General features: G+C 38.4%; 1 protein-coding gene across 1 annotated transcript in view; it reads left to right on the top strand.

Moving 5' to 3' along the window:
• The window catches only part of LOC137408800 (solute carrier family 2, facilitated glucose transporter member 1-like), a 33,343-nt gene extending 6,288 nt beyond the window's left edge, over window positions 1–27,055 (top strand). The window contains exons 2-13 of the mRNA XM_068095387.1: window positions 777–932; window positions 4,098–4,196; window positions 4,378–4,538; window positions 7,459–7,583; window positions 8,389–8,559; window positions 14,723–14,830; window positions 14,957–15,054; window positions 18,570–18,665; window positions 22,574–22,786; window positions 24,482–24,563; window positions 25,817–25,944; window positions 26,583–27,055. Of these exons, the coding sequence (XP_067951488.1) occupies window positions 804–932; window positions 4,098–4,196; window positions 4,378–4,538; window positions 7,459–7,583; window positions 8,389–8,559; window positions 14,723–14,830; window positions 14,957–15,054; window positions 18,570–18,665; window positions 22,574–22,786; window positions 24,482–24,563; window positions 25,817–25,944; window positions 26,583–26,783 (1,611 nt within the window). The 5' untranslated portion in view covers window positions 777–803 and the 3' untranslated portion in view covers window positions 26,784–27,055. The remainder of the gene's footprint in view (window positions 1–776; window positions 933–4,097; window positions 4,197–4,377; window positions 4,539–7,458; window positions 7,584–8,388; window positions 8,560–14,722; window positions 14,831–14,956; window positions 15,055–18,569; window positions 18,666–22,573; window positions 22,787–24,481; window positions 24,564–25,816; window positions 25,945–26,582) is intronic.
• The last annotated feature ends 237 nt before the right edge of the window (window positions 27,056–27,292 follow it).

Raw genomic sequence — 27,292 nt, 5'->3', positions numbered from 1 at the left:
TCACTACATGATTAGTTCAATATAGGCATCTGAGTACACTTGATCAACAAGATCTCTTTATGTAAGTGAATGTGGTTCTGGTTTATGTATCACATGTTATTCATGAGCACATTGTTCGCCTCATGGCAGCCGTAGCTTTGAAAAGGGAAGAACCCAGTGGTTTGTTGCTATGACCTAAGTTGTTCTACTTCAGATGTATTTTATTGCACAATTGAAATAGGTATGTTTAGTATCATCTCCTATTGCCTTGTTTTACTCCTTACAAGAAGGGTTGTTTAGAATTTCAACCAGTTGTGCAAGTTGGTTTTTCAATAGTTCTTGTTTTTAGTGTTTGACTTGTATGTATAACTTTTCACTTGCATCAGTAAATCATCAAAAATGATGTTTTTCGTTACATGATATAAACAAAAATGGGAAGACAGAAATCATGAATTAGTGAGTTAATAAAGTGTTTTAAAAGTTGGTAATCAAGCAGTATTGCGGAGGAGTCGAGATAATAAATTGAAGGTTATAGTAACAGAAAGTTCATAAACTAAAACATGCAATGGTGGATGTAGTAGGTTGGTGTAACGAACTCATCTTATTCTCATATACTCTTTTTTTCCATTGCATCACAAAAATTATGGAACTTTTTTTCATTTCTTGCGGGTAACATTCAATTATAGTTCATTTCAAGACATTACTAATAATAATAATAAAACTAAATCTAATAATTTAGTCTTTCAATGTAATCATTTATCACACAAATAATTTATGTCCTGACTGTTTTTTTGCAGGGTCTGTGTCAGTTTGTTTTGAATATCATGGCAGATGGAGAACACAAGGAAACATCTCTTCTGTTAAGCCAAGGTTTCGAAGCTGGTTTTAAGTCAACAGATGATGGGCAGGAGGAGGGACACAGAGATACTTCAACTAGGCCATATGACATTCCAGTAGGTTGATTAGGTCGTATGACACTCCTTATTCAATGCATTTAACCAATAGATATACATACTGTAGACGCTTCTGCAACGTAAACAATTCATTCCGGGAACATTTATGTAATAGAGATTTTACACTATACGAATGGTAAAGTGCATGTAAATTGCCCAATCCGTATCAAGATCTTCCCAAACTCACCCTTTGTGTTCTTTAAAAAAGAAAAAGACTAGATTTAATTTTTTAATTTAATGACTATCATAATATAGTGTTATTGGTTTCTATTGACAACTTTTCTCCTTTCTTATCACTTTCATGGTCTATAATTGCGGCAAAAGATTTACAATAACTTAAGCGCCCATTTAATGTCAATTTACTTCAAGTTTTTTTAATTCTAGACAGCAAGGTCTGTTTTGCAAAAGGAAAGTGGTAAAAATGTTTTATACGTCTAAAATAAAGTGAAACAAAAGTGTAATGTTACTATAATAAGGGCGGTGTCTATCTGCTTGTTCGTTTATCTGTTGAAAAGGTTCAAGGATATGATAAACCATAGCTTTCAATGATAGTTCAACTCGTGACGATCTGATCGGTAGACCGACACTCCAACACCTACACTGAATAATTACGCAGCTACTTATCTGTACTTTACCGACAAATCTGACGATTTCTAGAACAACTAGACTGCCACGGTACTAGTATGTGTAACAGAAATAACCCTATATATCATGCTCTCTAGGTGCTAAAAAGAAAGCAATGTTTTTAAGGTTAACTAGGAGATACGCAAATCGAATTTCAGACCTTGCACTTCGTAGCTTACATTATATGGAATTAGCATGAAGCAAAAACTTAACATTATAAGAGTGTCTACCGTATTCATCGGTGTTGGAACATCACAGCCTGATGTATATATACAAACCTCAATGTTTGTTGGTCTGCCTGTCCATGTGTCCAGTTGAAGCTGTTAAAATCCAGCCATGCAAAATCCACTTTTTAGAGGGTGTGATCTCAGACCCTCCCAAGTCTGAAGACTAGCGATCTATTCCACTACACTACGATCATTCAACTGACCATCGCGATGACATTCATTACCTACATCAGTTAAATAATCACTTTTGAAGCGCTTTGGATGTATTAACTAGCATGTTTTAATCTCAAAGTTTGTGTGTCTTTCGGTTTGTCCAGCTATAGCTATTAAACTATTGGAATGAAGAATCCATATTGCAGAAGATTTCATCTCAGAACCTCCCCATCACCAGTCAAATGCCTTACCAATGTAGCTACCCGAAATCGGTGGATTCATTGGGTGATATATGGGTCACAGGCGTTGCTACCGTTCTCCGTTACGGCGCAACGTCATTTTATGTATTAGTAAGAACTTTCTAAAGTTAGCCATTGGCAATTGTTTATTTGTGTGGCACCTCTATCACTGCTTACAAGCTTATTTTTAATACCCGGGCATTCCGGTAGCATATATATCTCAACGATTGTCGTAGTCTGTGATTTGGTCTATCCAGCTGTAGCTATTAAAATCTTGGCATGAAAAGCTCGCTTCTTGCTGGATTTGAACTCACAAAAATTGCTACCACCAGTTTCTAAACTCACATTTAAGCACAAGGCTAATGAGCTCTCACGAGACCAATGCTCTTACCATATGCTGTATACCCTTCTCCCGATTGTACACGCTAAATGACGTATTAATGGATAAATTGCGCTCACGGGTTGCGATGCCCCTGTTATAAAATATTTTTCGCCGAACTTTATGAAACACTGATTTTTCGTTATTTGGGTTAATTCGTTTTCCGCCATATGAAATCAACGGAATTTCTCTTGAGGTTACAATTGGGCAGTCGTTGTCCTGATTATCGACGTGATTGCCGATGTGCTACCCGCCGAAATCCCTTCCACAACGCAGGAAAAAGATGTTCAGCGTTAAACAGTGAAGCTATACTGCTATAGTGAAGCTATACTGCTATCGTGAAGCTATACTGCTATAGTGAACACGTATACATGTAGTTGATAAAATTTTAGCCGATGACAAATTTAATGTTTAGTTTCTTAAAATACATAGTTCCACAATCATTAAATACATAGTTCCACAATCATTAAATACATAGTTCCACAATCATTAAATACATAGTTCCACAATCATTAAATACATAGTTCCACAATCATTAAATACATAGTTCCACAATCATTAAATACATAGTTCCACAATCATTAAATACATAGTTCCACAATCATTAAATACATAGTTCCACAATCATTAAATACATAGTTCCACAATCATAAAATACATAGTTCCACAATCATTAAATACATAGTTCCACAATCATTAAATACATAGTTCCACAATCATTAAATACATAGTTCCACAATCATTAAATACATAGTTCCACAATCATTAAATATGAACAAAACCTGCTTTTCTTTATTTACCGCATCCAAATGCATCCAAAATATATTTCGTAAGGCTCTATCACTATATCTGGGGTCAAGACCAATTCTTCTCACGCAGAAAATTATAGGAAGAGCCGCGACATACTCTCTCACCGTTCGGTCAGACAATGACAGTACTATATCTCATTTTTACGTTCGTACCAGTATCGTCGTATGCAGAGTTTTGATGGATAGCTTCTGGTGGAACAGTAACCTTCTTATACACACACACACTTCTATGAAAGAATTGTTATTATTCAACATATTTAGGATTTTTATTTTGTTTTCTCAGTTCGTATTAATTTTATCATTACTGAATCATCTTTTATTGTAATCATAGCAGAACGGACTTAATTTAGCTATTACTGGCTAATTATTTCACATTTAAATCTAAACCCTTTTGTAGTTTTATTTTTCTTTTAATTTTTTGTTTTATTGATGTCTTCTATGGATCAGTGGTAGAGCGTCTGGATTTTAAATTTGCGGTAGTAGTCTCCGTGAGTTCAAATTCATCAGAATGTGGAAAATATTAGTTCCAAGATTTTAATAGCTATAGCTGGACGCACCTACAGACATACGAAGAACTTTGAGAAATATCTATATAGATATAGTCAAGGTCTGGATATCTACAAATCCTAACCAACATTTATATATACAGTGTATTTATATTTATCTCCCTTGGTTGAATGCATTTCTTAAGTGGAACTCTATACTTAACCATATATATATATATTTGCGCTCAGGTTGCCAATGGATGGTTGTACTTCTGCGTTACTGCGTGTGTGATAGGCACCTCATTCTCCTTTGGTTATGCGTTAGGCTGTCTCAACACCCCTGCTCAGGTAAGCTAGAAGTCTATATTCCCTGAATGCTGCTAGCCTACGTTTGCTTCAAGCATTCATCATGTGACTCGTCTCTATCGGTCATGCCACTTTTCTTATGTAACTTTTGCACGCATCTGAATAGATTTATGAAGTCTCAATCTTTATTGGAAGCTGTCACGCTAAAATACATTCTTGGCAGGTGATAGAAGAGCAATACTTGCTATGGCACCTAGAGAGCACCGGCCAACAACTGTCAGAGTCAAGTCTGACATTTCTCTGGTCTTGTACTGTCAGTATTTACTGCTTAGGAGGTATCCTGTCAGGATGTGTAGGAGGAACTATAGCTGACAAGTTAGGCAGGTGGGCACTTACTAGTCTGTAGGTGTACCCTCCGTGTCAACTGTATTGGTGCTCACTCCTTACATACTGTAGACACTCTTACAACGTGAATAATTCGTTCCAAGAATGTTATAGGGATTTTACGCTATACCAGCTGTTAAATTACCTAATTGGTTCTAAGATTATCCCAAACTCATGCCTTTGGCTATTCAAGTAAAAACAACTAAACTTAACTTTTTAATTCAACGACTTACAATAACCGTGGTATTGTTGTCTTGTATCGACAACATTTCCATTTTTCATCAATTTCACTTGGTTTGGGGTAATGATTACGGTAATTTTATGTTAAGGCGAGTGCACATCTTCAGTGTTAATTTAAATCAATTTTTTCCCTTTTTTTTAGACAGCAAGGTCTGTGCTGCAAAAAAATGTTAGTGTCTAAAATAAAGTAAAACAAAAATGTATATTTGCTATAGTGAGAGCGGCGTCTGTCTGTCCGTCTATTTGTCAGAAGCCAGAGCTTGAGGTCAGTATACAAAATCACTTACTGCAAGACTCCAACTCGTGACATTCAGTTTGGTAGATAAACAGTCTAAAATGTGCACCAATTGACCGCCTTCAGATATTTCTGAATAATTGTGCAGCTACTTATTCTCTTTGCTTTATCCGTGACACACCTGACTATCACTCATCGAACACTAGGCTGTCAGGGTATTAGTATATATAATAGTGATAATCCTATATGTCTGTTTTCTCTTCCTAGTATGGCAAGAGAGAGGCTGTTATTTTCAAGGCTAGCTATGGGAGTCTCATTTTTCAAATTGAATTTGAGAACTTGCAATGACTTGATGCTTTACGTTATATGGAATGAATCTCTTACGTAATACAAAGCAAAACTTTACCTAAATTATTTATGTCAAGTGAAATTTACATTAAAGGAAGTTTATGTTATAGGAGCATCTAATCCATAGCCGTTTAGACGCAGATGATGCAATTCATCAATTTTGTGTGTGGCCAGGCTTCTAGTCTACTATCGGTAGTAAATAATTTTATGTTTCCCACCAAAGCAGGACATCATTGGATGCAATGATTGAGCGGGCAGATTTTCTCACTCAAGTTCAAATATCGCTCTAGTTAACTAAATGTAGCATTGAAATGTTCTACATTTACTGCTGGCAAAAGATCTCTACTGTGGAAGTAGATTGTGATTATTTGAAGCAGTTAGGAGGTCTAGCGCTTTGTAAGTTTTTTCATGCAAGTTTTTTATACATATCAAATGACTGGTGTCGACCGTAGTCCGTAGTTAATTTTTTTGGCTTTGGTAAATGTCAAGGTCCAACTGAGGTAGATTTCAGGGTTTATTGTCAGTCTGGATTGCTCAGCAGTCTAGGACTTTAGCCTGTGAACTTCAACTGTTCCTCCATCAAGAGTCACTATCAACAGTCACTATGTTTCCATGACGCGCAAGTTTGAGCCAATCCGCGAGAGATCCGCATCATGGAAACGGCAGAAATGTTCAGTTGAGCGAGTTTTGATATTCCCAAATCTTCATCTATTGTTTCATGCTTGCGAATGATGTAAACAGCACTTGCACATGATACTGATTAAAATATCAGGCTATTCCATCATAACCATTCTCACATTTCAGTCGCTTTGATTTCGATTTTAGCAGTTCCGGATGTGCTGATGTTCGGAATGCTGCTAGGAATGCTGCTAAGCTGACACGACTGTCACTATTTATTGACCTGTGGCAGTGTTCGAAATGGGGGGTTACGCAGGGGTACGGCGTACCCCTAAGAAGAATTAGTGGGGGTACTCCCTAGGAGGTGTACCCCCTCATATAAGGTTGCTCATATCGTATTAAATGCAGTAAAATCGGAATGAAGTGAAATATTCACACAACGTTTTTTTCCTTTCCGAACTTAGCCTATATTAGCGCGAGTTCATTACACCGAAAACAGTGCGCGTTTTCAGAATGAGAGAATCGCGCGACTGATCTTTAATTTCTTCGGTCAGCTTTTTGCTATTATAGCGGATCAACTAGATTGTTTTGTTAAAAACCTGAGAATCGATCAGTTTTCTATCAACCGACACAATCGACGGGCCCTTGTGTCGGCCGCCCTGTAGAATCCTCGAATAGCTTAAGATTAATCATTCCTTGGATTCTTCTTTTGTGTTTTGGATGGTAGTTTTGAATAATTTCTTGCTTATTATACTAGTTTCTTCGTTTCTTTCAATTCATAATAAAATGGCATGGGCCAATAGACAACTTCTTTAAAGGTGAGTAAAAATTAGTGACTGTCATGAATTTAGAGTCTGTATTTTTTAAAAATAGTGAATGACTGAGCTTATCATATAATAATATTCATGGTGGCTTGGAGATGGGACTGTCTTGTGTCTGGGGTCTGTGTGGACTGTCCATAGGGTTTTTTGACTCACTCACATCACAACCTGGAGTCTCCATAGTCATAGAGCACACAGGTTCTGCAGCTAAGCCCACTTTTAATTTCTTACTGGACACAACGCAGGGTTTTAAGTTATGAAAAACAGCATAATTTAGGGGCATTCATGCTACAAAAATTTCCAGGGAGTACCCCCTGACTCCCCTCTACTGAGAGGGCGCAGCGCCCCTCTCAGACTCACCCTGTAAGCGGCGAGCAAGGCCGTTGGCCCTGGACACTACCCTCCTGGCATGACAGAGAGTACCCCCAAGAATCTCCACTTCAGACACTGCCTGTGGGGTGAAGAATTAAAGGCGCCACAGTCTAGTCTTATTATGGATGCCCTGGAGTTAAATGGCATCTTGCATGGAATATGCATTGAAACACTCAACTGCGCATGGTAACACAACTTCCGCATAACTCCAAATGCGCATCATGCGTGTCATTAAAAACATGGTGACTGAGTTGTCCATCTCATGAAGGTTTCGGTTTATTTACAGGAAAAGGTGCATGATGTTGATGAACATTGTACAAGTGCTTGCCGTTGCTCTCATGTTCTCTAGCATGTGGTTGCACAGTTATGGAGTTATAATTGCTGGCAGATTTATATATGGTCTTTATGGAGGTAAGCGTTCATACGGCATCTTATCATGTAAACTGTCGCCCTCGTTATCAGATTGTGCAGCAGATTAAGGAAATAACAAAACTGCACAAAACTACAAACATTTATCTTAGCTTTGGCTATTCTAAGACCACACAAGCTGCGACCAGCACTGCTGATCAGTGCTGGTCGCAGCTTCTGTGGTCTTAGAATAGCCAAAGCTAAGATAAATGTCCAGCACACACAAAATTATTTGATGCACTAGTATTTGTGTTGTACAGTGACCCCTCAATACTTCCCCTTTATCTCTCACAGCCTAGCGACATCACCGCTTTTTCAATAGCTAGTGCTTCACAGTGCATGGCACGGATGAAGGAGGGACATGACAATAGTTTTAACTAATGAAACATGAACTATCAGATTATAAACCTTCTAGATTAACAATGAGATATGTGAAAACAACACCGCTGGACTCGCTTGTCATTTATTAAAGGTTATATAAGCAAAGGCTTTTCATAAACCTGCCTCTTATATCATATAACCCTAGTTAAAATCAAAGAAAGGGGCAGGTTTATGAGAAGCCTTCACTTATATAACTTTTGATATATGACAGGAGAGTTCAGCTAGACAAGTTATATGCAAAAATATATGGTGGTTTGGTCATAGCATTCGGTCCATAACATGTCTCAGAGGGGAAACAGATGATCCCACCATAGATGGTGGAGCAGCTAGATGATCCCACCATAACATGGCCTTGTTGATGCATGCTGAAGCTATGCAATATTACTGCTTAACTGAAGAATGAAATTAGAATCTCGTTCATTTGCAGGTCTGGCCACGATCGTGTGTCCACTCTACTTGAATGAAATCTCACCACAGTCATTGAGGGGAATCACTGGCTCTATTCATCAACTTACCGTGGTCATCGCTCTTCTTTTCTCACAGGTCATAGGCATTCCTTCGATACTAGGAACCTCTAATGCCTTCTACTACATCCTCGGTAATTGTCATGTTTTACTCTGGTGTGTTATGCAGTACACATGTCTACAGGTACACAATATAATTGGGCTTGTTTGTTATGTTGTGACTAGATTTAACACTTTCAAGTCTGGCCGCTTTAGTACAATCTTCCCCCCCCAGTGGCTGGCTGCTTTTGAGGTTTTCTATTTATATAATATGTCTACCATAATGCTAGTAAAGCTAGGTATGAGCACACCATTGTGGAGCTGAAAACATGAGCTTTCATATCATACTAAATATGAGTTTATTCTGATAAATCTAATCTATGTAACTTCAAGACAAAGAATGCCTTTTCAAAGCAAAAATGATATTTTTCGTAAACAGAGTACAAGGTATTGCTCATTGCAGTAAATACTTTGATTGTATTATATCTACTTTTATTTATGTCTGACATGACATATTATTTCACATTAAGCCTATGATAAGACAAAAAACAGTCAACACATAATAGTCTGTTTCAAAATTGCTCTCGCTTATTCCCAGTTCGTGGTGATCATCATCATTCATATTCATAGGCATATCACTATCTGAATTGGATCAACCACCAATTCTCCTATCCATTACATCAGTAATCTAATACAATTATAATGGTTTTGTAGCTATTATTTATAAATGTATGAATAGCCTACAGCTTGCTTTCAAAATCGGTCGGTTGGGGCAGAGGTGGATTGGAAAAGGAGGATTATCCCCCACACCCCACCCCTTCAATCCCCCCACACCCCACCCTTCCTATCCCTCCATACCCCTGACTTCCTCTCCCCAACAGAGAGGAAGGGTGGGAAATATTTGCATGTAGAATGTAAAATATCCTACTTTGCAGCAGTATACTCTATAGAAGCAGTTTTAGAACTAGTCTAGTAATCTACTACTATTAGCCAGTAGTCACTTACATATCTAATAATAGTTTGGCCAAAGCAACTAATCATATGAGATGTGAGTGTGACCAAAGATTGGACTAACAAGTAGAGGTGGAACGAGACAGGTTTTTTAAGTTCGAGACGAGACTCGAGACACTGTCTTGTGAAAATTCGAGACACAAGACAGTAAAATAATGAGCATTTGGTGATGATTTCACTACACAAGTACTAGCTACTCGGTATATATAAATTAATAAATCTATTTTTAAATTTAATTTTCACCTGGTGTAAACGATTTAAATACAACATTTTAATTATTATAGTGATATGCATGTAGTTTTTGTAAACAAAAGTGACACAAACAGCTCTAAAACACCGAAGTTATATATTCTAAGAATTTTGAGCTTGATTGATCATAATTATTATAAACATATTGCTTTGTACATGTATATTTTTACCATCTATTGTATAGTTCTTACTTTTTAATGTAATGTGTAATGAAACCGATAGCTGTCGCTCTACAAAGAAATACCGCAACTAAAAGAACACACGATAACACTTTCATTCTTATCGTTTCAGTAATATTAAGTTTTGTTTATGTATTAACTGTAGTATGTGAATTATATTTAAACTGTACTCATGAAATTATATTAATTACTGTATACATGAACATGTATATTCTTATATTGAGTTAACAAAACGTCATTGTTAACCGAACACGGACTATGGTCGACACGGCCTTTCGTTCGTTTCTCCGTGTCCGAGCAAGTTTTACCCGCGATTGGTAGTATATACGTAAAAGAGGCCCGAATTTTATGAAGGTCAGTTGGTGTTTAGACACGATACGATAAAATACAGACATTTTACCCGCAAAAGTTATCCAATTTATTAAATTGGATTATCCGAAGAGTAATTAGATACGACCCGGTATCTGTTTTAAGAACACAGAACCGAACTAAAATATGACAGGGCCGTTGTCCGGACTACATGATTAGACTCAGTGGCCAACATAATCAATAGCAACAGGTAGTAACGGACCGGGTATAACTTTAAAAGCAGCTGCCCGCAATCCGTTACAATATATGGAGTTGTTGCTACCGCAAGAAGCCATGTTTTAACGACCGTGCGCAGGCGCTTTAGTTCTATTTCCTGTCTCGAGTTTGGCAATAGTTAACTCGAGACGAGACCGATACGAGACAGGTCGATACTCGAGACGTCTCGTGTCTCGTTCCACCTCTACTAACAAGATGAGTTACAACCATCAGGAGTCTATCAATGAGTGTCTCTAAATCATCTATTAGTCAAGCCATTTCTTGACACACTAAATAAAGTGAAACCGCACTGACATCTTTTACTCACTAAAGCTGTGATTTTCATCTACTGTGACTAATTCTGAGAGTATTTTCAATTTTACTCACCTTCCTCATCATCACAGTCATCTACATCTACTTCACTATCACTTTCATTTACCAACTCATCAACATTTGCAGCTATTTCTTTGATGTAGAAAAAAATCCTAGCAGTTTTCTCAAACTTTTAAAAAAACTTGAAAAAGTTACAATTCTGACATAGCCTGAGGTTTTTGTTATATAAACGTGTGTACTCACATGCGGTTGATGTAAAGAAGAAGGCTCTCCCAATCTCCCCACGCCTTTATACTCCTGTAACCTCTCGTACTTCCTGTAACCCCTCGTACTTCCCGTGACCTCTCGTAACTACCTGTAACTACCATGACCTCGGGCATTAGCGTAGCCCGCGGCCCACCAGCTCGATTATACAACATGCCCTTTTTCTTTTCTTTTTTGTATGGGCCACTAACCTTCCAGAAATACATTGGGACTCATTCATCAACTCACCTTGCTGGTGAAGTTTACCTTACGCTTTAACCCAGGTCTTCCTCCATCGACTCCTCCTGCGTACCATCACTCCCCAGCAACCCGGGGCTGCTGTCGTACCCGGCCGCACTACTCTCCTCACTCTCCTGATCCTCCACTCTCACTGTTGTATAAATCAGTGTACTCTTTTCGCTACTGCCAGCTCCATTGCCAGTCTGCACTGGCTTTTTCATCACTCTGACCTCCGCCGCTACCAATACTTTTACCGTGACCACTGTCACTACCAACACTCCTTCCACCAACATCTCCAACACTACTTCCACCAACCCTGACTAGCCCGGAGTCTTTTGGTTGGGTCAGTAATGACTCCTCAACCTCATCTCCGTCTCTTCCGTCTTTACCTCGCTCTCCCCAATAAGAGGCAGGCTCGACAGGCTTCCTGTGGGAGGTCTCCACCTGGGCCGTAACCAGCTGCACAGGAGATGGCACCACAGAGCTGGGAGTTGGCATAGGCCCAGACCTATCTAGCTCGACCTCACCTGCAACCAGTGCAGGTCTGCTACTAGCAACTCTCCTCTGAACCTCGGCTAACTCCTGCACCACTACCCTGAATGCCTTGACATTTTCCAACTCCATGACTGCTGCCTCCCGTTTGGCTTTCAGCTTAGCTAATTTCTCTTTCGACTTCCTCCGCACCTCCCTTTCCTCTCTTTCAATCTCCGCTACCTTTTTCTCATGACCTTCTCTGTCTAACATTCCCTTGCTGGATATCTCGGCTAAAAAAGAGCAAACCTTTTCCATTACAGACACTGGTTTAGCTACTTTCTCAGCACCTTCCCTTACCTCATCGTGACTCTGTTCTCTACCACACCCCATAGACACCTGCACATCTCTGGTGCCTTGGGCTGTCCCCTGTTGGCTACCAATTTCCACGTATTCGCTACTCTTCACTTCCTTGGTTTTGCAAGTCCACCAATCTTGACCTGTGTGACCTCTCTCAACTTCGCTCTCTCTGTCAGACTTATTTGTCAGGTTTTGCAACTCGACATCATCTGAAACATAACTTGACCCAGCAATAATGGTTCTTGACGAAAACGGCTTCACTGGCTTAATACTTCTACACTCCTTAACAGCCTCAAACTTACTTTTGCATACCGCGTTTACAACAGCAAATAATTTAAGCTGCCTTAACTCAGTTATGCCCAAGAAGTTTGTTCTCAACCCTTTCACCACGTATACCTCTGTCTCCATAAATCCATATTTACTTTCCAACCGAACACCTGCTTTACCGACTACCCTTAGCTTACGACCATCTATTCCCGCCAAAACAGTAGATGGCTCCTCTAGCCGTAGGTTCAGCCTTTCGGCCGTCCCCTCGGTTACAGTCGACACCTCTGCCCCAGTATCAAACGTAAATTCAACGTTCTTCCCATTGACCTTCAAAACCTCTACAATTCTCCTTCCTAGTCAACTGTCATCCTCATACTTATCCCTAGAACCAGAGAACCTAACACTTCTGCCCTTACTACTATCTTGGTACCTCTTCTTATATTTCTCCCCCTCAAACCTATCCATACTGTTGTCTCTGTACCTGCCAAATTGGCCTCTAATTTCGCGGGGGCTTTCTCGGCCCCTGTACCTCTCCCCACTACAACTGTCCCTGCTACCATACCGCTCGTAGCTATTATCTCGACTACCTCCTGACCTCCTACTACTACCTCGCCCGTCATAACCTACTTCTCTCCTATCCCTACAATAACGGGATACATGTCCTCGCTGTCCACAACAAAAACATTTAATGGAGGGACAACTCCTCATCTCATGCCCACTACGTTTGCAATTGTAGCATACTCTACCTCCACTGCCTTCTCTACTGCCTGCTCCATATCTAGAGACATGCCTCTCCCTATTATCTCTATACTTTCTACTGTCACTGTCCTTGTGATACTCCCTGCCTCTTGTCCCATATCTACTAGTACCTTGCTCTTCACTACCATAATACTCTCTACTACTCCTAGGGCTACCCCTAGGAGCTCCCCTAGGGGAAGATCTACCTGCTGAATCATAACTTCTATCTCTATCATTACTCCTGTGCTGCACTCGGCTATCAAACTCTGATACCTTTGCTACTTCTCTCTTAACCTCACTCTTTAAATCGGTACTTCTACCCTCACCTCTCAAAAATTTATCAGAGCTGTTGGCCATTTCACGAGCCCTCAATGCCTCCTGCAATAACGCCCAAGTAAGATTGGCATTCTTCATTAACTCTCTGCTTACTTCTCTATCTCTCAACCCGTTAACCGCCACAATAAGGGCAAACCTTACCCTATCATTATCGTTAGTCACCTCTGCATATCTGCTCAGACTCTCTACCCGTTGTAAAAACTCTCTATCACTTTCCCCAAGTGTCTGCCTAGCCGTAAGGAACTTATGCCCCTTTACGAACATACTCTCCTGTCTACCATAATAACCCTGTAAAACCTCCACTGCCCCTTCATAAGTAGAATTTATGCCATCTACGTCAAACCCTGCACCCCTCAATACTTCTCTACCACTGTGCCCAATAGCTCTCAATAGTGGCACTAACCTAGCTCTACCTCTCATAATAGGGCGTCTATCGCCGCCTTCACCTTCGTAACCTCTTCTCTCAACAGCACACTCAATACATAAATTCATCTCCTCTATGAATCTCTCCCACGACCCATCACCGTGCTCTCCAAACACCAGCTTCGTAAGACCACTCTCCATCTCTACCCGATACAATATCTCCCTCACCACAAATACACTCTACCCCACTCGTATAATTAGTGTAACTCCCACCTCGGAATATGTAATAAATAATTACACCTCACCAATACCGCTACTACACCTCACAACACTACCCTACCCCACGTTACCTCACCTGCACGCCCGTGAAAGGGTCTACTCAACCGTTTTAACTTACCCGCAACCAGAAAATTTATCGCTAATGATAACAAAACAAGAAAAAAAAATCAGAGCTTCGTCAACTGCGCCATGTTATATAAACGTGTGTACTCACATGCGGTTGATGTAAAGAAGAAGGCTCTCCCAATCTCCCCACGCCTTTATACTCCTGTAACCTCTCATACTTCCCGTAACCCCTCGTACTTCCCGTGACCTCTCGTAACTACCTGTAACTACCATGACCTCGGGCATTAGCGTAGCCCGCGGCCCACCAGCTCGATTATACAACAGTTTTTGCTAATATTTCCAGTTTTATTTAAGCTAATGGCAAAATTTTTTTGTACACAAAGCTAAAACTCACGGCTATCAGAATATCGGCAACATTAGCCGATCCAAGGTCAAGAACTAGTACCATGAACTAGCATAACCGCGATCGAATTATTTCGATGTCAGCCACTTGGAGAGGGCAACTCCAATCGAAATAATTCGATGTCAGTCTTGAAAGTGTTAACAAATTCTTTTTTAGCGTTACCCATAATTCCTGCTGTCTTGCACTGGGCTATGTTGGCAGTCTGCCCAGAGAGTCCTACCTGGCTCTATCTAAAAGCAAAGGATAGAGAAGGTGCCCGAGCAGGTAAGGATATAGATTTACACCTGATATTTCTTCTTTTCTTCTATTAGTTTTCTCTTTAACTCCATCTCTTTGGATGGCCATTTCATCAGTAGATATATTGCTAGCATTGTCCTGCTGTAATTACAGCACTGGAGAAACTTAGGAATATGTCTGTTATGACATCAGTAGATGGGGAACTCGAAGACTATCACCGTCTTGAACTTTCTGCAGCTTCAGAGCCACAAGTGTGTTATTAGACTTTCAAGTGCTAAGTGTTCTCTTGATGTTCCCTTCTCATGACCCTGCCTCCTTTTAACCCTCTCTGCCCTCCGTCATTTCAATGGCGGCGTTTCTTCTTATCTCCTCCGTTATTTCACTGCTTCCTTCCTTCATCCTTCACGCTCTCTTATTATCATGGGGCATAACATTTCTCTTATTATCATGGGGCATAAGGTAGCATTTTTGTTAAATCAATTTTATGTTATTTTAATGTTTTTCAGAGTTATCTTCTCACCAACAGTTTATAAAGACAGTTCAGGGTATGGTTCAAGGCATCTCCAACACCTAATAAAAAAGTCTATGTTGAAATATTTTACATTGGCTAGCTGTCTCTTCGTTTAATTCTACTAAATTATCCAGTCTGCTATTTAAAAATCCTTTTTTATTCTCTGCAGCATTATTTCTGATTCTTGCTGATCCTTGATAGTTTGGATCTTTCCAGATTGTCAGAGCTAGACTGTTGGCTGCAATGCCATTTCTAACGGATCAACTGCAATTCATATCCCATCCATCTTTTGCTAGCATGTTTATGGTTGTTGGTTTGCTATAGTTCAGTAGTAGTGTTTTACCTTAATTGTTAATTTATTGTTAGTGTAGAGTCTACCAGGCTTAGTATTGAGCCATCTTCTATCAGCTTACTAGTATTGGTATCGCAGTCGTCGTTGCCATCAGCCAATAAACGAATAAGGTTTATTCATTAAGGTAAAAATTATCCGTGAGAACTTTGTATGATCGTGATCAAGCTTTGAGTGTCATCTAGCGTTATCAACTGTTAGCTTTAGAAGTAGTTAGATCGTTGTAGCTTGTTAGTTGGTAGAAAGTATTCATGGATATCAAAGGTGCCGTGTCTCAACTAAAACATAAAATTTGACAGTTGTTGTTCACATCTATAACTTGGCCATTTACCGCACAGAGGAATTTAGTTCTCAATGTGGTTCTTTAACTTTGTAAAATCTTCCTCGTCATATAAATGCAAAGTAAAGGAGTACATTTTGTTGATTGAAATATGAAGTTGTCTCCTCATTTTCAAGTAATGCTTGCTATAATGTAAACTGTTGAGTACCCTCATGTCAAAGACATCTGACATACCAAGTCATCGAATAAGTGAACAACTTCAGATGTCAAATTTTGAAATGACGGACAAGGTAAAGAATTGTCGTACTTAGAGATTTTGTTCGAAAACGTCAATAGATAATGCGGTATCACAGCTTTACATGGGCTGCTACCATCTCATTGATTGACTACACGTTACAGATGTGAGTTAAGACTAGTGGGCTCATCATTCTCATTGGTGTAGTTCTCAATTATTCACTCAACATTCTGTTATTTTGGTTCAGTCCTGGGTCTCTTCACACCCTTTCACCTCACCATCACTCTTGCGTAGCCAGCTCAACCATTGCTCTCTTGTGGAGTAGGGAAGGTCAACACTTTATTATCTAATTCTGGTACCCGTTACTTCAGACTTGTTTTATCTCATTCTAGTACCTGCTATTTTAGACTTGTTTTATCTCATTCTAGTACCTGCTATTTTAAACTTGTATGTCTCATTCTAGTACCTGCTATTTTAGACTTGTATGTCTCATTCTAGTACCTGCTATTTTAGACTTGTTTTATCTCATTCTAGTACCTGCTATTTTAGACCTGTATGTCTCTTTCTAGTACCTGCTATTTTACACTTGTATGTCTCATTCTAGTACCTGCAATTTTAGACTTGTTTTATCTCATTCTAGTACCTGCTATTTTAGACTTGTTTTATCTCATTCTAGTACCTGCTATTTTAAACTTGTATGACTCATTCTAGTACCTGCAATTTTAGACTTGTTTTATCTCATTCTAGTACCTGCTATTTTAGACTTGTTTTATCTCATTCTAGTACCTGCTATTTTAAACTTGTATGACTCATTCTAGTACTTGCTATTTTAGATTTGTATGACTCATTTTGACTCATTTTAGTACCTGCTATTTTAGACTTGTATGTCTCATTCTAGTACCTGCTATTTTAGACTTGTATGTCTCATTCTGGTACCCGTTACTTCAGACTTGTATGTCTCATTCTAGTACCTGCTATTTTAGACTTGTTTTATCTCATTCTAGTACCTGCTATTTTAGACTTGTTTTATCTCATTCTAGTACTTGCTATTTTAGACTTGTTTTATCTCATTCTAGTACCTTCTATTTTAGACTTGTATGACTCATTCTGGAACCCACTATGTTAGACTTGTATGTCTCATTCTAGTACCTGCTATTTTAGACTTGTTTTATCTCATTCTAGTACCTGCTATTTTAGACTTGTATGTCTCATTCTAGTACCCGCTATTTTAGACTTGTTTTATCTCATTCTAGTACCTTCTATTTTAGACTTGTATGACTCATTCTGGAACCCACTATGTTAGACTTGTATGTCTCATTCTAGTACCTGCTATTTTAGACTTGTATGTCTCATTCTAGTACCTGCTATTTTAGACTTGTATGTCTCATTCTAGTACCCGCTATTTTAGACTTGTTTTATCTCATTCTAGTACCTGCTATTTTAGACTTGTTTTATCTCATTCTAGTACCCGCTATTTTAGACTTGTTTTATCTCATTCTAGTACCTGCTATTTTAGACTTGTTTTATCTCATTCTAGTACCTGCTATTTTAGACTTGTTTTATCTCATTCTAGTACCTGCTATTTTAGACTTGTATGTCTCATTCTAGTACCCGCTATTTTAGACTTGTTTTATCTCAATCTAGTACCTTCTATTTTAGACTTGTATGACTCATTCTGGTACCCACTATGTTAGACTTGTATGTCTCATTCTAGTACCTGCTTTTTTAGACTTGTTTTATCTCATTCTAGTACCTGCTATTTTAGACTTGTTTTATCTCATTCTAGTGCCTGCTATTTTAGACTTGTTTTATCTCATTCTAGTACCTGCTATTTTAGACTTGTATGACTCATTCTAGTGCCTGCTATTTTAGACTTGTTTTATCTCATTCTAGTACTTGCTATTTTAGACTTGTATGTCTCATTCTAGTACCTGCTATTTTAGACTTGTTTTATCTCATTCTAGTACCTGCTATTTTAGACTTGTATGACTCATTCTAGTACCTGCTATTTTAGACCTGTATTATGCTAGGTTTATAGGCAATTGTTATTAAAAACCGTACAAGTATTTTTTAGCCATCACCAAGTCTGCTTAGTTTATGAAATATAGTAAAAGCAAAGCTTAACATGATGTAGATTTAACTTGAACTCTGACCTCTGATACATAGCATCATAGGATGAGCAGTAAGACATGCCAGTGAGGTGTAAGCGAGGTTGCTTTGCTTAGCTTGCTTGTCTTGAAATATACTAATTGCAATTTTAAAAAATTGGTTTGCTGATACGTAATATTCCCCTTGAGTCAGGTAATGGCAGCCACTCTCTCCGCTAGTTCCGGAGATTGCAACAGTCCCACTTCTGCCTCTGTTTAGTAGCTTTACCTTGCCTTATTGTAGGTGAGCTTCACAGACATGTTTAGAACGTACAGGTGGCGCCCTCTAGCAGTAGCCACTGTCATGCATGCATCGCAACAGCTTTGCGGAGTCAATGCGGTAAGCTTGCAGCTTTGTACACTGTTTTGAGTTTTTGGTGTTTTGCGTTGAAGTCTATGGCGTGTTTTTAGTTATCCATAAAGGTTTGGTAGGTTCATGTAATTTTATCTGGATGAACACCAAGCTTTTGTGGAAAGAAGCGTAGCCAGCAGTCCCTGCCATTGCTGCTTCCTTCTCATCCGTTATTCTAGCTCTTTCCATCAAGATGTGGTATACTAAACGCTCATGTCACAGGATTATTAGTATTATCAAGCCTTTCGATGCCAAACAGGACTCAAACTTCTAGATTTGTGTGACCAATCTTATTTAAGTCAACCCATTTTTATCAATAAAATTAGCTACTTTAATCAATTTGCAAAGTTGAATTTTTGTTGAATAAAATTCTAATCCTTTGTTTTCATTTAAAATTGATGACATATTCTACCGCTATCGGCTAAAAATAATTGCTAAAGATTTTGCTACCCTCGGGGGTCATTGAATCTAAGACAGTAGCACTCTTTGTGAAACAGCCATAAAACATTAGCAATCGAGTGTCCTAAATTTTGAGATGTATGTTTTTTCTTATGTAATTTAGGTTTTTTTAGGCTAGATAATTTTACCAGTTTGTTATGATGCCTGTTTTCTTGTCGATTGTTCGATTTTGGATAATATTCTTCTCATAGAGTCAAAAATCAGTTAAAGTGTAACAAATTTCTATAGAGTAAACGTCTGAATGCTTGTTCTTTACAATCATATCAACTAATATATCGTGCTTTCCGATTACCTATGTTTGACATGGGATAAAATATCGACAATATCTATCACAGAATATGGGCACAATTAGCAGTTCTAGTTTACATTCTTGTCTCTGTTAGTTCAAAAGAAAAAGTTTTCATAAATTCGTCTTACATCGTAAACCAATGAAATATAGATGTTATTAGTTTGGAATAAACGCTTTCAGCACATAATACGTGTACGGTTTCTGCACTTGGTCCAACTTGTTCGTTTTGACATGCAGTATTGACAATAACATTATTTAACATATCGACGCATCGCTTTGGTGCATAAAAACCCTTTAATGTTTGACAATCACTTATGTAAAATCTAAACAGCTTTCTATGAAATCGCAGTAATCGCTTATGTATGTGGGATATCTCAGATCATATTCAGTCAAATTTCTATCTACAAAATAGAAGTTTTTCAATACACATTTATTTCAGCAGATATTTGTTTTTACATATGAAGTACTTTCCTGCATATAATTTTGAAAGGTTTGTGAATCGCCTGAGAAAATATCAGGAGGCTGTTAGAAATTATTTTCAGTCATGGTAGATGTCTGGGGGCTAGTCAGAGGGGCCATTGAAAATAGTATACAATGTTAGCAAGGGTCCAGGGGTCAGCCAAGGGTCATTGATATCAGTATCCAATCATGGTAGAGGTCCAGAAGCCAGCTTATTAACTGCTCTATGTTAGTAATACATGTACAGTGAAACATGGATAACTCGCCCTCGGATATAGCGAACACATGGTTAACTCGAATGGATTTGCTTGGTCCGTTCCCACGCAATGATAAATGGCTCTATATAACTCGAACTCAACACTGTTAATTCGAACTGTTTTTTGCCAAACGGCTACCAAAATGGTTGCTATCGCTTTAGAAAATCACTTTATTCCAAGCCATAGAGGTAAACCTCAACTTTTCGTAATTCATAAGCGTCATTATTACCTCCATCGGCAAAATATTTTTGTCAACGACTTTTCTAAAGGTTTGGTGAAATTTGATTTATACTGCTATACGATGAATAGCACGGGCTAGCTGGGTCACACGCGCAAGGATTTTCGCCACACACATACAAAACTAGCCTGTCTTGGCAAACTGTTGTTTGTGCGGAGTTGTTCCCCCGTCCGCGGGCGAGTAACACAACAGCTTGTCACAAGACGTACTGCACCCGATGCATCAGGTGCACTTATAAGGAGTTGTTCTCTTCCGTCCATGCGGCTTGGTTGTGATGTTATGTCGGTCGCTCCATTGGTAATCATAACGGATTTCGCGTAAAAGTTTATGCAGAAAAAAATAAGATTACAACGTTTAACCAAATACCAGTCTCTGTTGTAAACGTTAGTAGAATTTAAGAATAAAATAAATTGAAAATAAAATCTATAAGAACAAATAAAACTGACTGATACAAAAATAGAATTAAAACTGACTGAGCGCACAAATAACGACATGTTTAGTCGCTGTTGTTGTTGTCTAAGTTCTCAAGTTCTACTAAAGTTTACCGCAGAGACTGGTCGCTGGTTAAACGTTATAATCTTATTTTTTCTACATAAATTTTTGCGCAAAATTCGTTATGATTACCAATGGAGCGACCGACATAACATCGCAACCAAGCCGCATAGACGGACGAGAACAACTCCCTATAAGTGCACCTGATGCATCAGGTGCAGTACGTCTTGTGACAAGCTGTTGTGTTGCTCGCCCGCGGACGGGGGAACAACTCCGCAAAAACAACAGTTTGTCAAGACAGGCTAATACAAAACAAAAACAGCATGTTGTTTTTGTTTTGTATTTGCGTGGCGAAAATCCTTGAGTGCGTGACCCGGCTAGCCCGTGATGAATAGTTTTCCGACGTTGATTCCGTGGTGAATCAACGTCGGAATGTTGAATGTTTAAAACGTCTTAAAAATTGTTGTAATTAAACGTATACGTTGTCTTAGCTAAAAAAAACTATTCATCGTTTGACCTAAACACAGAATACGTGTGTACATTCAATAAGTATCCATTCAAAAAGCGTGAGTGATATACAATGTACCGTAAAACCTCGTAAAACTTTTAATTGAACTGCCTCGGAGTGTTGCTCTTAACGAATCCCAGGTAAAGTAAGGTAATCTTTGCATAAACTTCAAGAAAAATCGGCAAAATTGATCTGGGTAAAACGCTCAAAAGAAAAAGATGTCTTTTCTTTTGAGCATTTCAACAACGATCAAGTTTTGCCAATGTCAATCTAAAAAACGTCCTGGCAATAACATCACCTCAAACAACGAACCAATCTCAAGTGATAGAAAAATCTCTATACTTTTTGATAAAAACGTTTTAAACTTTACATTAGAAGCATTTAATTTGAAACAAGCCATTTGTGCTTTTGATTTATACTATAGTTTGTATATGTACATGCATCTACTAATAAATAAGTAAATACATGGACTTGTGATAGTGCTCTGATAACTTGAACGCTCTGATAATTCGAATACTTTTGCTCGGTCCCTTGAAGTTTGAGTTATCCGAGTTTCACTGTACTTGAATTTTGGTTTGGAGTAATCTTCTCGTTCAAACAATTTTATGCAAAGGAGGCACTGACCATAAAATGTATTCAGAGTTGTTACATCAAATTGAATATGTTTATTGGCTATAAGCAAGTGATACAATTATTGTGTTTATGTAATGTAACGATAGCCCGAGCTCTACAGGCCATGTGAGAGCAGCCATGGCCTAATGGTGGAAAGCTTCTGACTTGCAAACAACTGGTCGAGGTTCGATTCCCAAAAAAGGTCACTAGTGATGACAGGAATGACATCCAAAATTGAATTGTTCTCTTTAACTGGGTATGTCTACAGTCGTTGAGGTTACTTTACCACTGGACTCAGACATGTACAGACAACATCACAGAGCCATTGTTTACGTAACACTGACTCTCAAAAACATGTGCAGCCTCTGCTCACACTAAGCTAAGCCGACATCCTACTCAATATTTGAGGTATTTCTTACACATAGGCTATATTACAATATGCCCTTTTCTTTGGTAGGTCTGTATTGCTCACAGAAATATTAGCCATTGTATACCAGCTGCTCAATAACATTTGGATGCTGTCAATCACTAGTGTCTCTCTTTGCCTATTTAGACCCACGCAGCATTCTTATTCTTCACCAGGTTCTCTTCTACTCAACAATAATCTTTGTGGACGCAGGACTGTCTGAACAATCTGCACAATACTCAACCATCTCTCTCGGAGCCATCAACATCGTCATGACTCTGGTCAGCCTCGCTCTCGTCGAGCGGCTTGGCAGGAGAACCCTGCATCTCTATGGCCTTTGTGGCAGTTTCATCTCACTCGGTTTTCTCACAGTGTTTTTTGTTCTTCAGGTATTGTCTCCTCCCTCTTCACTGTTTTAGTTAGAGCCGGTTGCAAACGAATATGACTGTATTATGACTATAAACTGCTGCTAATAATAGATGACGCTCCAAGTTTTACAGCATTATTTTTTTAAAGCTCAGTTTCTGTTTTTCCATTTCAGTTTAGGTTGTTTTACATTCATAAAAAACATTTGGACTTTATAAAGCATCGTTCATGTACATGTAGGCCTAGTTCCAGTGGCTAACATAAATAGATCTACATAGTACTATTGGAAAAGTTTTAAATCAATGTTGTTGCCTTTCTGTGAAGGAAATTTCCCTGTTTTATCTTTCTATCACAGAAATGCATGTAGCAGGATGTCCGTATTCTTAGAAAATTATTTCATTCACCTAAAGAAGTTTTTTATCCGGAGTAAACATCCAAATTTCTAACAATTGGAATGCAGTTGAGAATGTTGAAACACCAGAAGTTTTCACCAGGTATTCATTTTGAAAGAAAGCATGTGATGTTTTATGCTCAAACTATTCCACTCTTAAAAATCTGATTAAAAAAAATTGCAAATGAAGAAATAGTAAAATCAACTTATTCACACTTTTAAATAAACGTCTCAGTCGCTTTCTGAACTCAAATTTCAATGAAGATACGATTATTTCCGATGTTCTGCATTCCGTGTTATTAGGAATAACTTGATGAAAATGTTTCGTCTTAAAATCCTCCTGGCTGCCACTCATGAAGTTGCAAGGCTGTTTGGCCATTTTTATTTCATTGATCAAATTCTGTCAGTGTAGTCATAGTTGAACTTTGTAAACTCGCTGCTAGCAAATATTTGGTCAGATGTCTCAAGCAAGCGCATGTGGCACCAATTGGTATTTATGACAGTAAAATGGCTCAGCTTTTTTTGTTGCTTTCAAAGATGCATGAATGAATAAATAAGAACTTTATTTACGAGCAGAGCACGAAGCCAATGAGGTAATAGAAATTATGGTAAAGGTGATTACTGTCAATGAAGGAAAGAATACAATCCATCGTTTTTTTACTGTCATCGAGTCGTTTGCACATGCGCTCGTTCACGAAAAAGCCGTCATATTTGTAGAAAATGATCGTTTTTTCTTTTATTTAATAGTACTTTTTGGTGTTGTTTTGATACTTCAATAAAAAATTGCAAACAAAAGTATCGTTTTCAAACATTTATTGCAAAAGCTTCGTGTTTTTAACGATAAAATTGTCTTTAAAGACGGCCGACAATGATAAAATTACGTCACGAAAAAATGAAGGATAGTGATTTGGTCATCAGAGCAGTGTGGCAGCGCGTATCAAATGTATCATTCAATCTTTTACAGTGATGCCTGGAAAATTGGCGAGTAGGAATATGACAGCTTGAACAATGTTGGGGGGTGTGGTTAACTTTGAGCACATATTTTACACACATCAACTTTTGATAGGTCTTTAGCTCTGTAATGTTTGTCATATGCAACCACTCAGTATAGGATTCTATCCCTGGGTATATAATATGGATGCAGAGGCTTTGATGCCTTCCTAGTAGGTCTTTCGATTATTGATTTTAAAAGATGCTGAAGCATGCACATAAAAACTGTTCTTTTGCAGTTGCTTGTCGGTTTTTGCAGCGCATGAAAGTTGTTAATAAAATAGCCGTAAAACTCCTTTAATTAAGTCAATGATACCAATAGTTGTTTCATTTGCAGGACACATACCATATGGTCTGGATGAGCAATTTCTGCATAGTATTTGTCTCTGCTTTCATGATATGCTTCTTTGTTGGGCCAGGTGAGACTTACCAACTCATTCTTTTATGTGTGCAACATATGTACTTCATTGTATGCAACCAATCGGGCTCGCTTTAGGATTTCATTGGTGGTACAGGAAAGCTGGGAAAAATTGTTTTATGGTGACCATAGCAACTTGTGTTTTTTAGTCTTTGGGAGTTATCTTTCCTTGTCAACTGTTGTTCATGATTTAGATGATTCTAAAAATACATATCAGGTCTTAGAACAGCACCTTACCAGCAGCTCAATCTAGTTTTGTTCTTGTGTACAGTATTTGAGTTTAGAATTAATATTTGTCTCACTTTGTGAAGCTTTTCCACAGCACTAAATTGCTATTACCAAAAGAGTGGTAAATGTCGCTATTTTTAAAACTGAAAGCAACTGCCTGTCTGATTATCCTCTCCTACAAGCTTGCCCATTGCTTTATGAAATGTGGCTTCTGCAAAGTATATTCTAGTGTAGAATGCTACATATCGGTAGATATAAATCTCGTTGTTTGTTTGTCGTTTGATGGTCTGTCATCAATATGTCCAGTTATAGCGTTATATAAAACTGCTTCACACTGGCATTTAACTCAGAAACAACAGTTCTGTAGACAGGCGAGCTATCCATGACACCACATGGCCTACTTTCGATACCATGGAATAATTAGCACACTTAAATAATTCGAGCAAACTTGAAGATCATGATTGCTTGAGAAATTATCACATATAACGATTATAAGTGTTATTACTCCAAGTGGTGGCAAGCGAGCTGCGTAGCTTAGTGGTAGTGCACTTTGCTTCGCATCTCTGCATCCGCAGAGTGTGCTGGTCTGATTCTTGTAAGTTGTAATCTTTTTTCTTAACGCCCAAACAGAAGGACAGACATGGCTCTTATTATAGTAAAGATTTAGACTAGCTTAAGTTACAACTTTAAGTTACTCAAATTCATTGGGTAAAAAAATGTGGCCAATGGTAACTACATTACCTGACACTGTTTGTAAGCTGTTTTAAATATAGAGCGAATGTGTAGCATAAGAAGAAATGTTTTAACAATCTGTTTTAGCTATGCCTCGAGTTTTCAAATATTTGAAGCTGTACACACACACAATATAAACAAAGATCTTCATTTAAACGTTAGAATGGTAAATTTTTTTTTTTTATTTTGCAATGCTGGGCATTCAGCCAGTAGGAGTATATTTCAGCAAGGCCTGTAGTGGTGGCTTCAATGAGACCATATCATTGTTGAAGTTCCTTTGTGGGCTTGTTTCAGCTAACATACCCTGGATGTATACCCCAGAACTCTTCGATATGTCATCACGGAAATGGGCAATCAGCATCGCTACAGCCATCAACTGGGCATGCAATTTCTCTGTTGGAGTTTCTTTCCCCTCTATACAGGTATGTGTTTTACTCATGGTTATGTCTGACTGCAAGGGAAGTACATGATTTGGTGTTATTGGTCAGCAATTGCGCAAAAATAAGGATGGAGCGAGACAAGTATTATGACGTGAAAAAAAACAGATTTGTCAGTAGAGGCGATAAATAGCGGGAAATGAATTAAGGGAGATAAGTACTAGTTATGGGAAAGTAGTGGAAACAGAAGATCAATGGATAAAGGGGGGATAAGTACCAGTTATGGTAGACTAGAGGAAACAGAAGATCAATGAGTAAAGGGGAGATAAGTACTAGTTATAGGAAAGTAGAAGAAACGGAAAATCAATGAGTAAAGGGGGAGATAAGTGCTAGTTATAGGAGAGTAATGGAAACAGAAGATCATTGAGTAAAGGGGGAGATAAGTGCTAGTTATGGGAGAGTAGAGGAAACAGAAGATCAATGAGTAAAGGGGAGATAAGTACTAGTTATAGGAAAGTAGAAGAAACGGAAAATCAATGAGTAAAGGGGGAGATAAGTACTAGTTATAGGAGAGTAATGGAAACAGAAGATCATTGAGTAAAGGGGGAGATAAGTACCAGTAATGGAAACAGGAGATCGCTGGTGAAGGAGGGGATAATTACAGTTTTTCTAACATGTTGTAGATATCTCTGGATGAGTTCGCCTTTCTGCCTTTTATGTTCATCATTGCTCTCTGCTGGACCTTCCTGTATTACCGAGCACCTGAGACTAAAGACCGTTCCTCATTGGACATTACAAACTATTTTAAAACAATCGATCAAGTTGCTAGCACCCCTAATGATGCTAGTAGTAAAGACTACAGTACTTTTTCAGCCACGCAGTGAATTCACTCTATGCACTAGTCCTTTTGGCTTGTCTAATGTCTACTCGCTGTGCAGCCTTTTGTCTTTTTATTATGTCTCCTTTTTGAAATAATAGTGCAATGCTAGCCTCTGTTTTATCTATTGAGAATGACCTCTCAACGATCTTGTGTTTTGTCCCATTTGTGTTCAAATATATTTCATATACATGTGTCTGTTTGCATTTTAAAGAAAATACATGTGTTCGAGTCTCTCAATTGCTATATATAACCACTACACGCACCGCCTCACTTGCAGATGCATGAAGCATTAACTATGACAGTATACAGGCTCTTAATTTGTTGGCAACAATTTATTGACTGTATCAGTTGTTGGTGTGTGTGTGTGTGTGTGCGTGCGTGCGTGCGTGCGTGCGTGCGTGCGTGCGTGTGTGTAACCACCATAGACAGGTTGACAGGTAGTTTTGGTAGATTCTTGTTCGACACTGAAATACAAGAATAATAATTCTTGGTGTAATACTGAAAAGTTATAGT

The sequence above is a fragment of the Watersipora subatra genome, chromosome 11 (assembly GCF_963576615.1).
Source record: "Watersipora subatra chromosome 11, tzWatSuba1.1, whole genome shotgun sequence".
Taxonomy (NCBI): Eukaryota; Metazoa; Bryozoa; class Gymnolaemata; order Cheilostomatida; family Watersiporidae; genus Watersipora; species Watersipora subatra.
The sequence above is the reverse complement of the archived record's forward strand: the minus strand, read 5'-3'. Positions and strand labels throughout refer to the sequence as shown.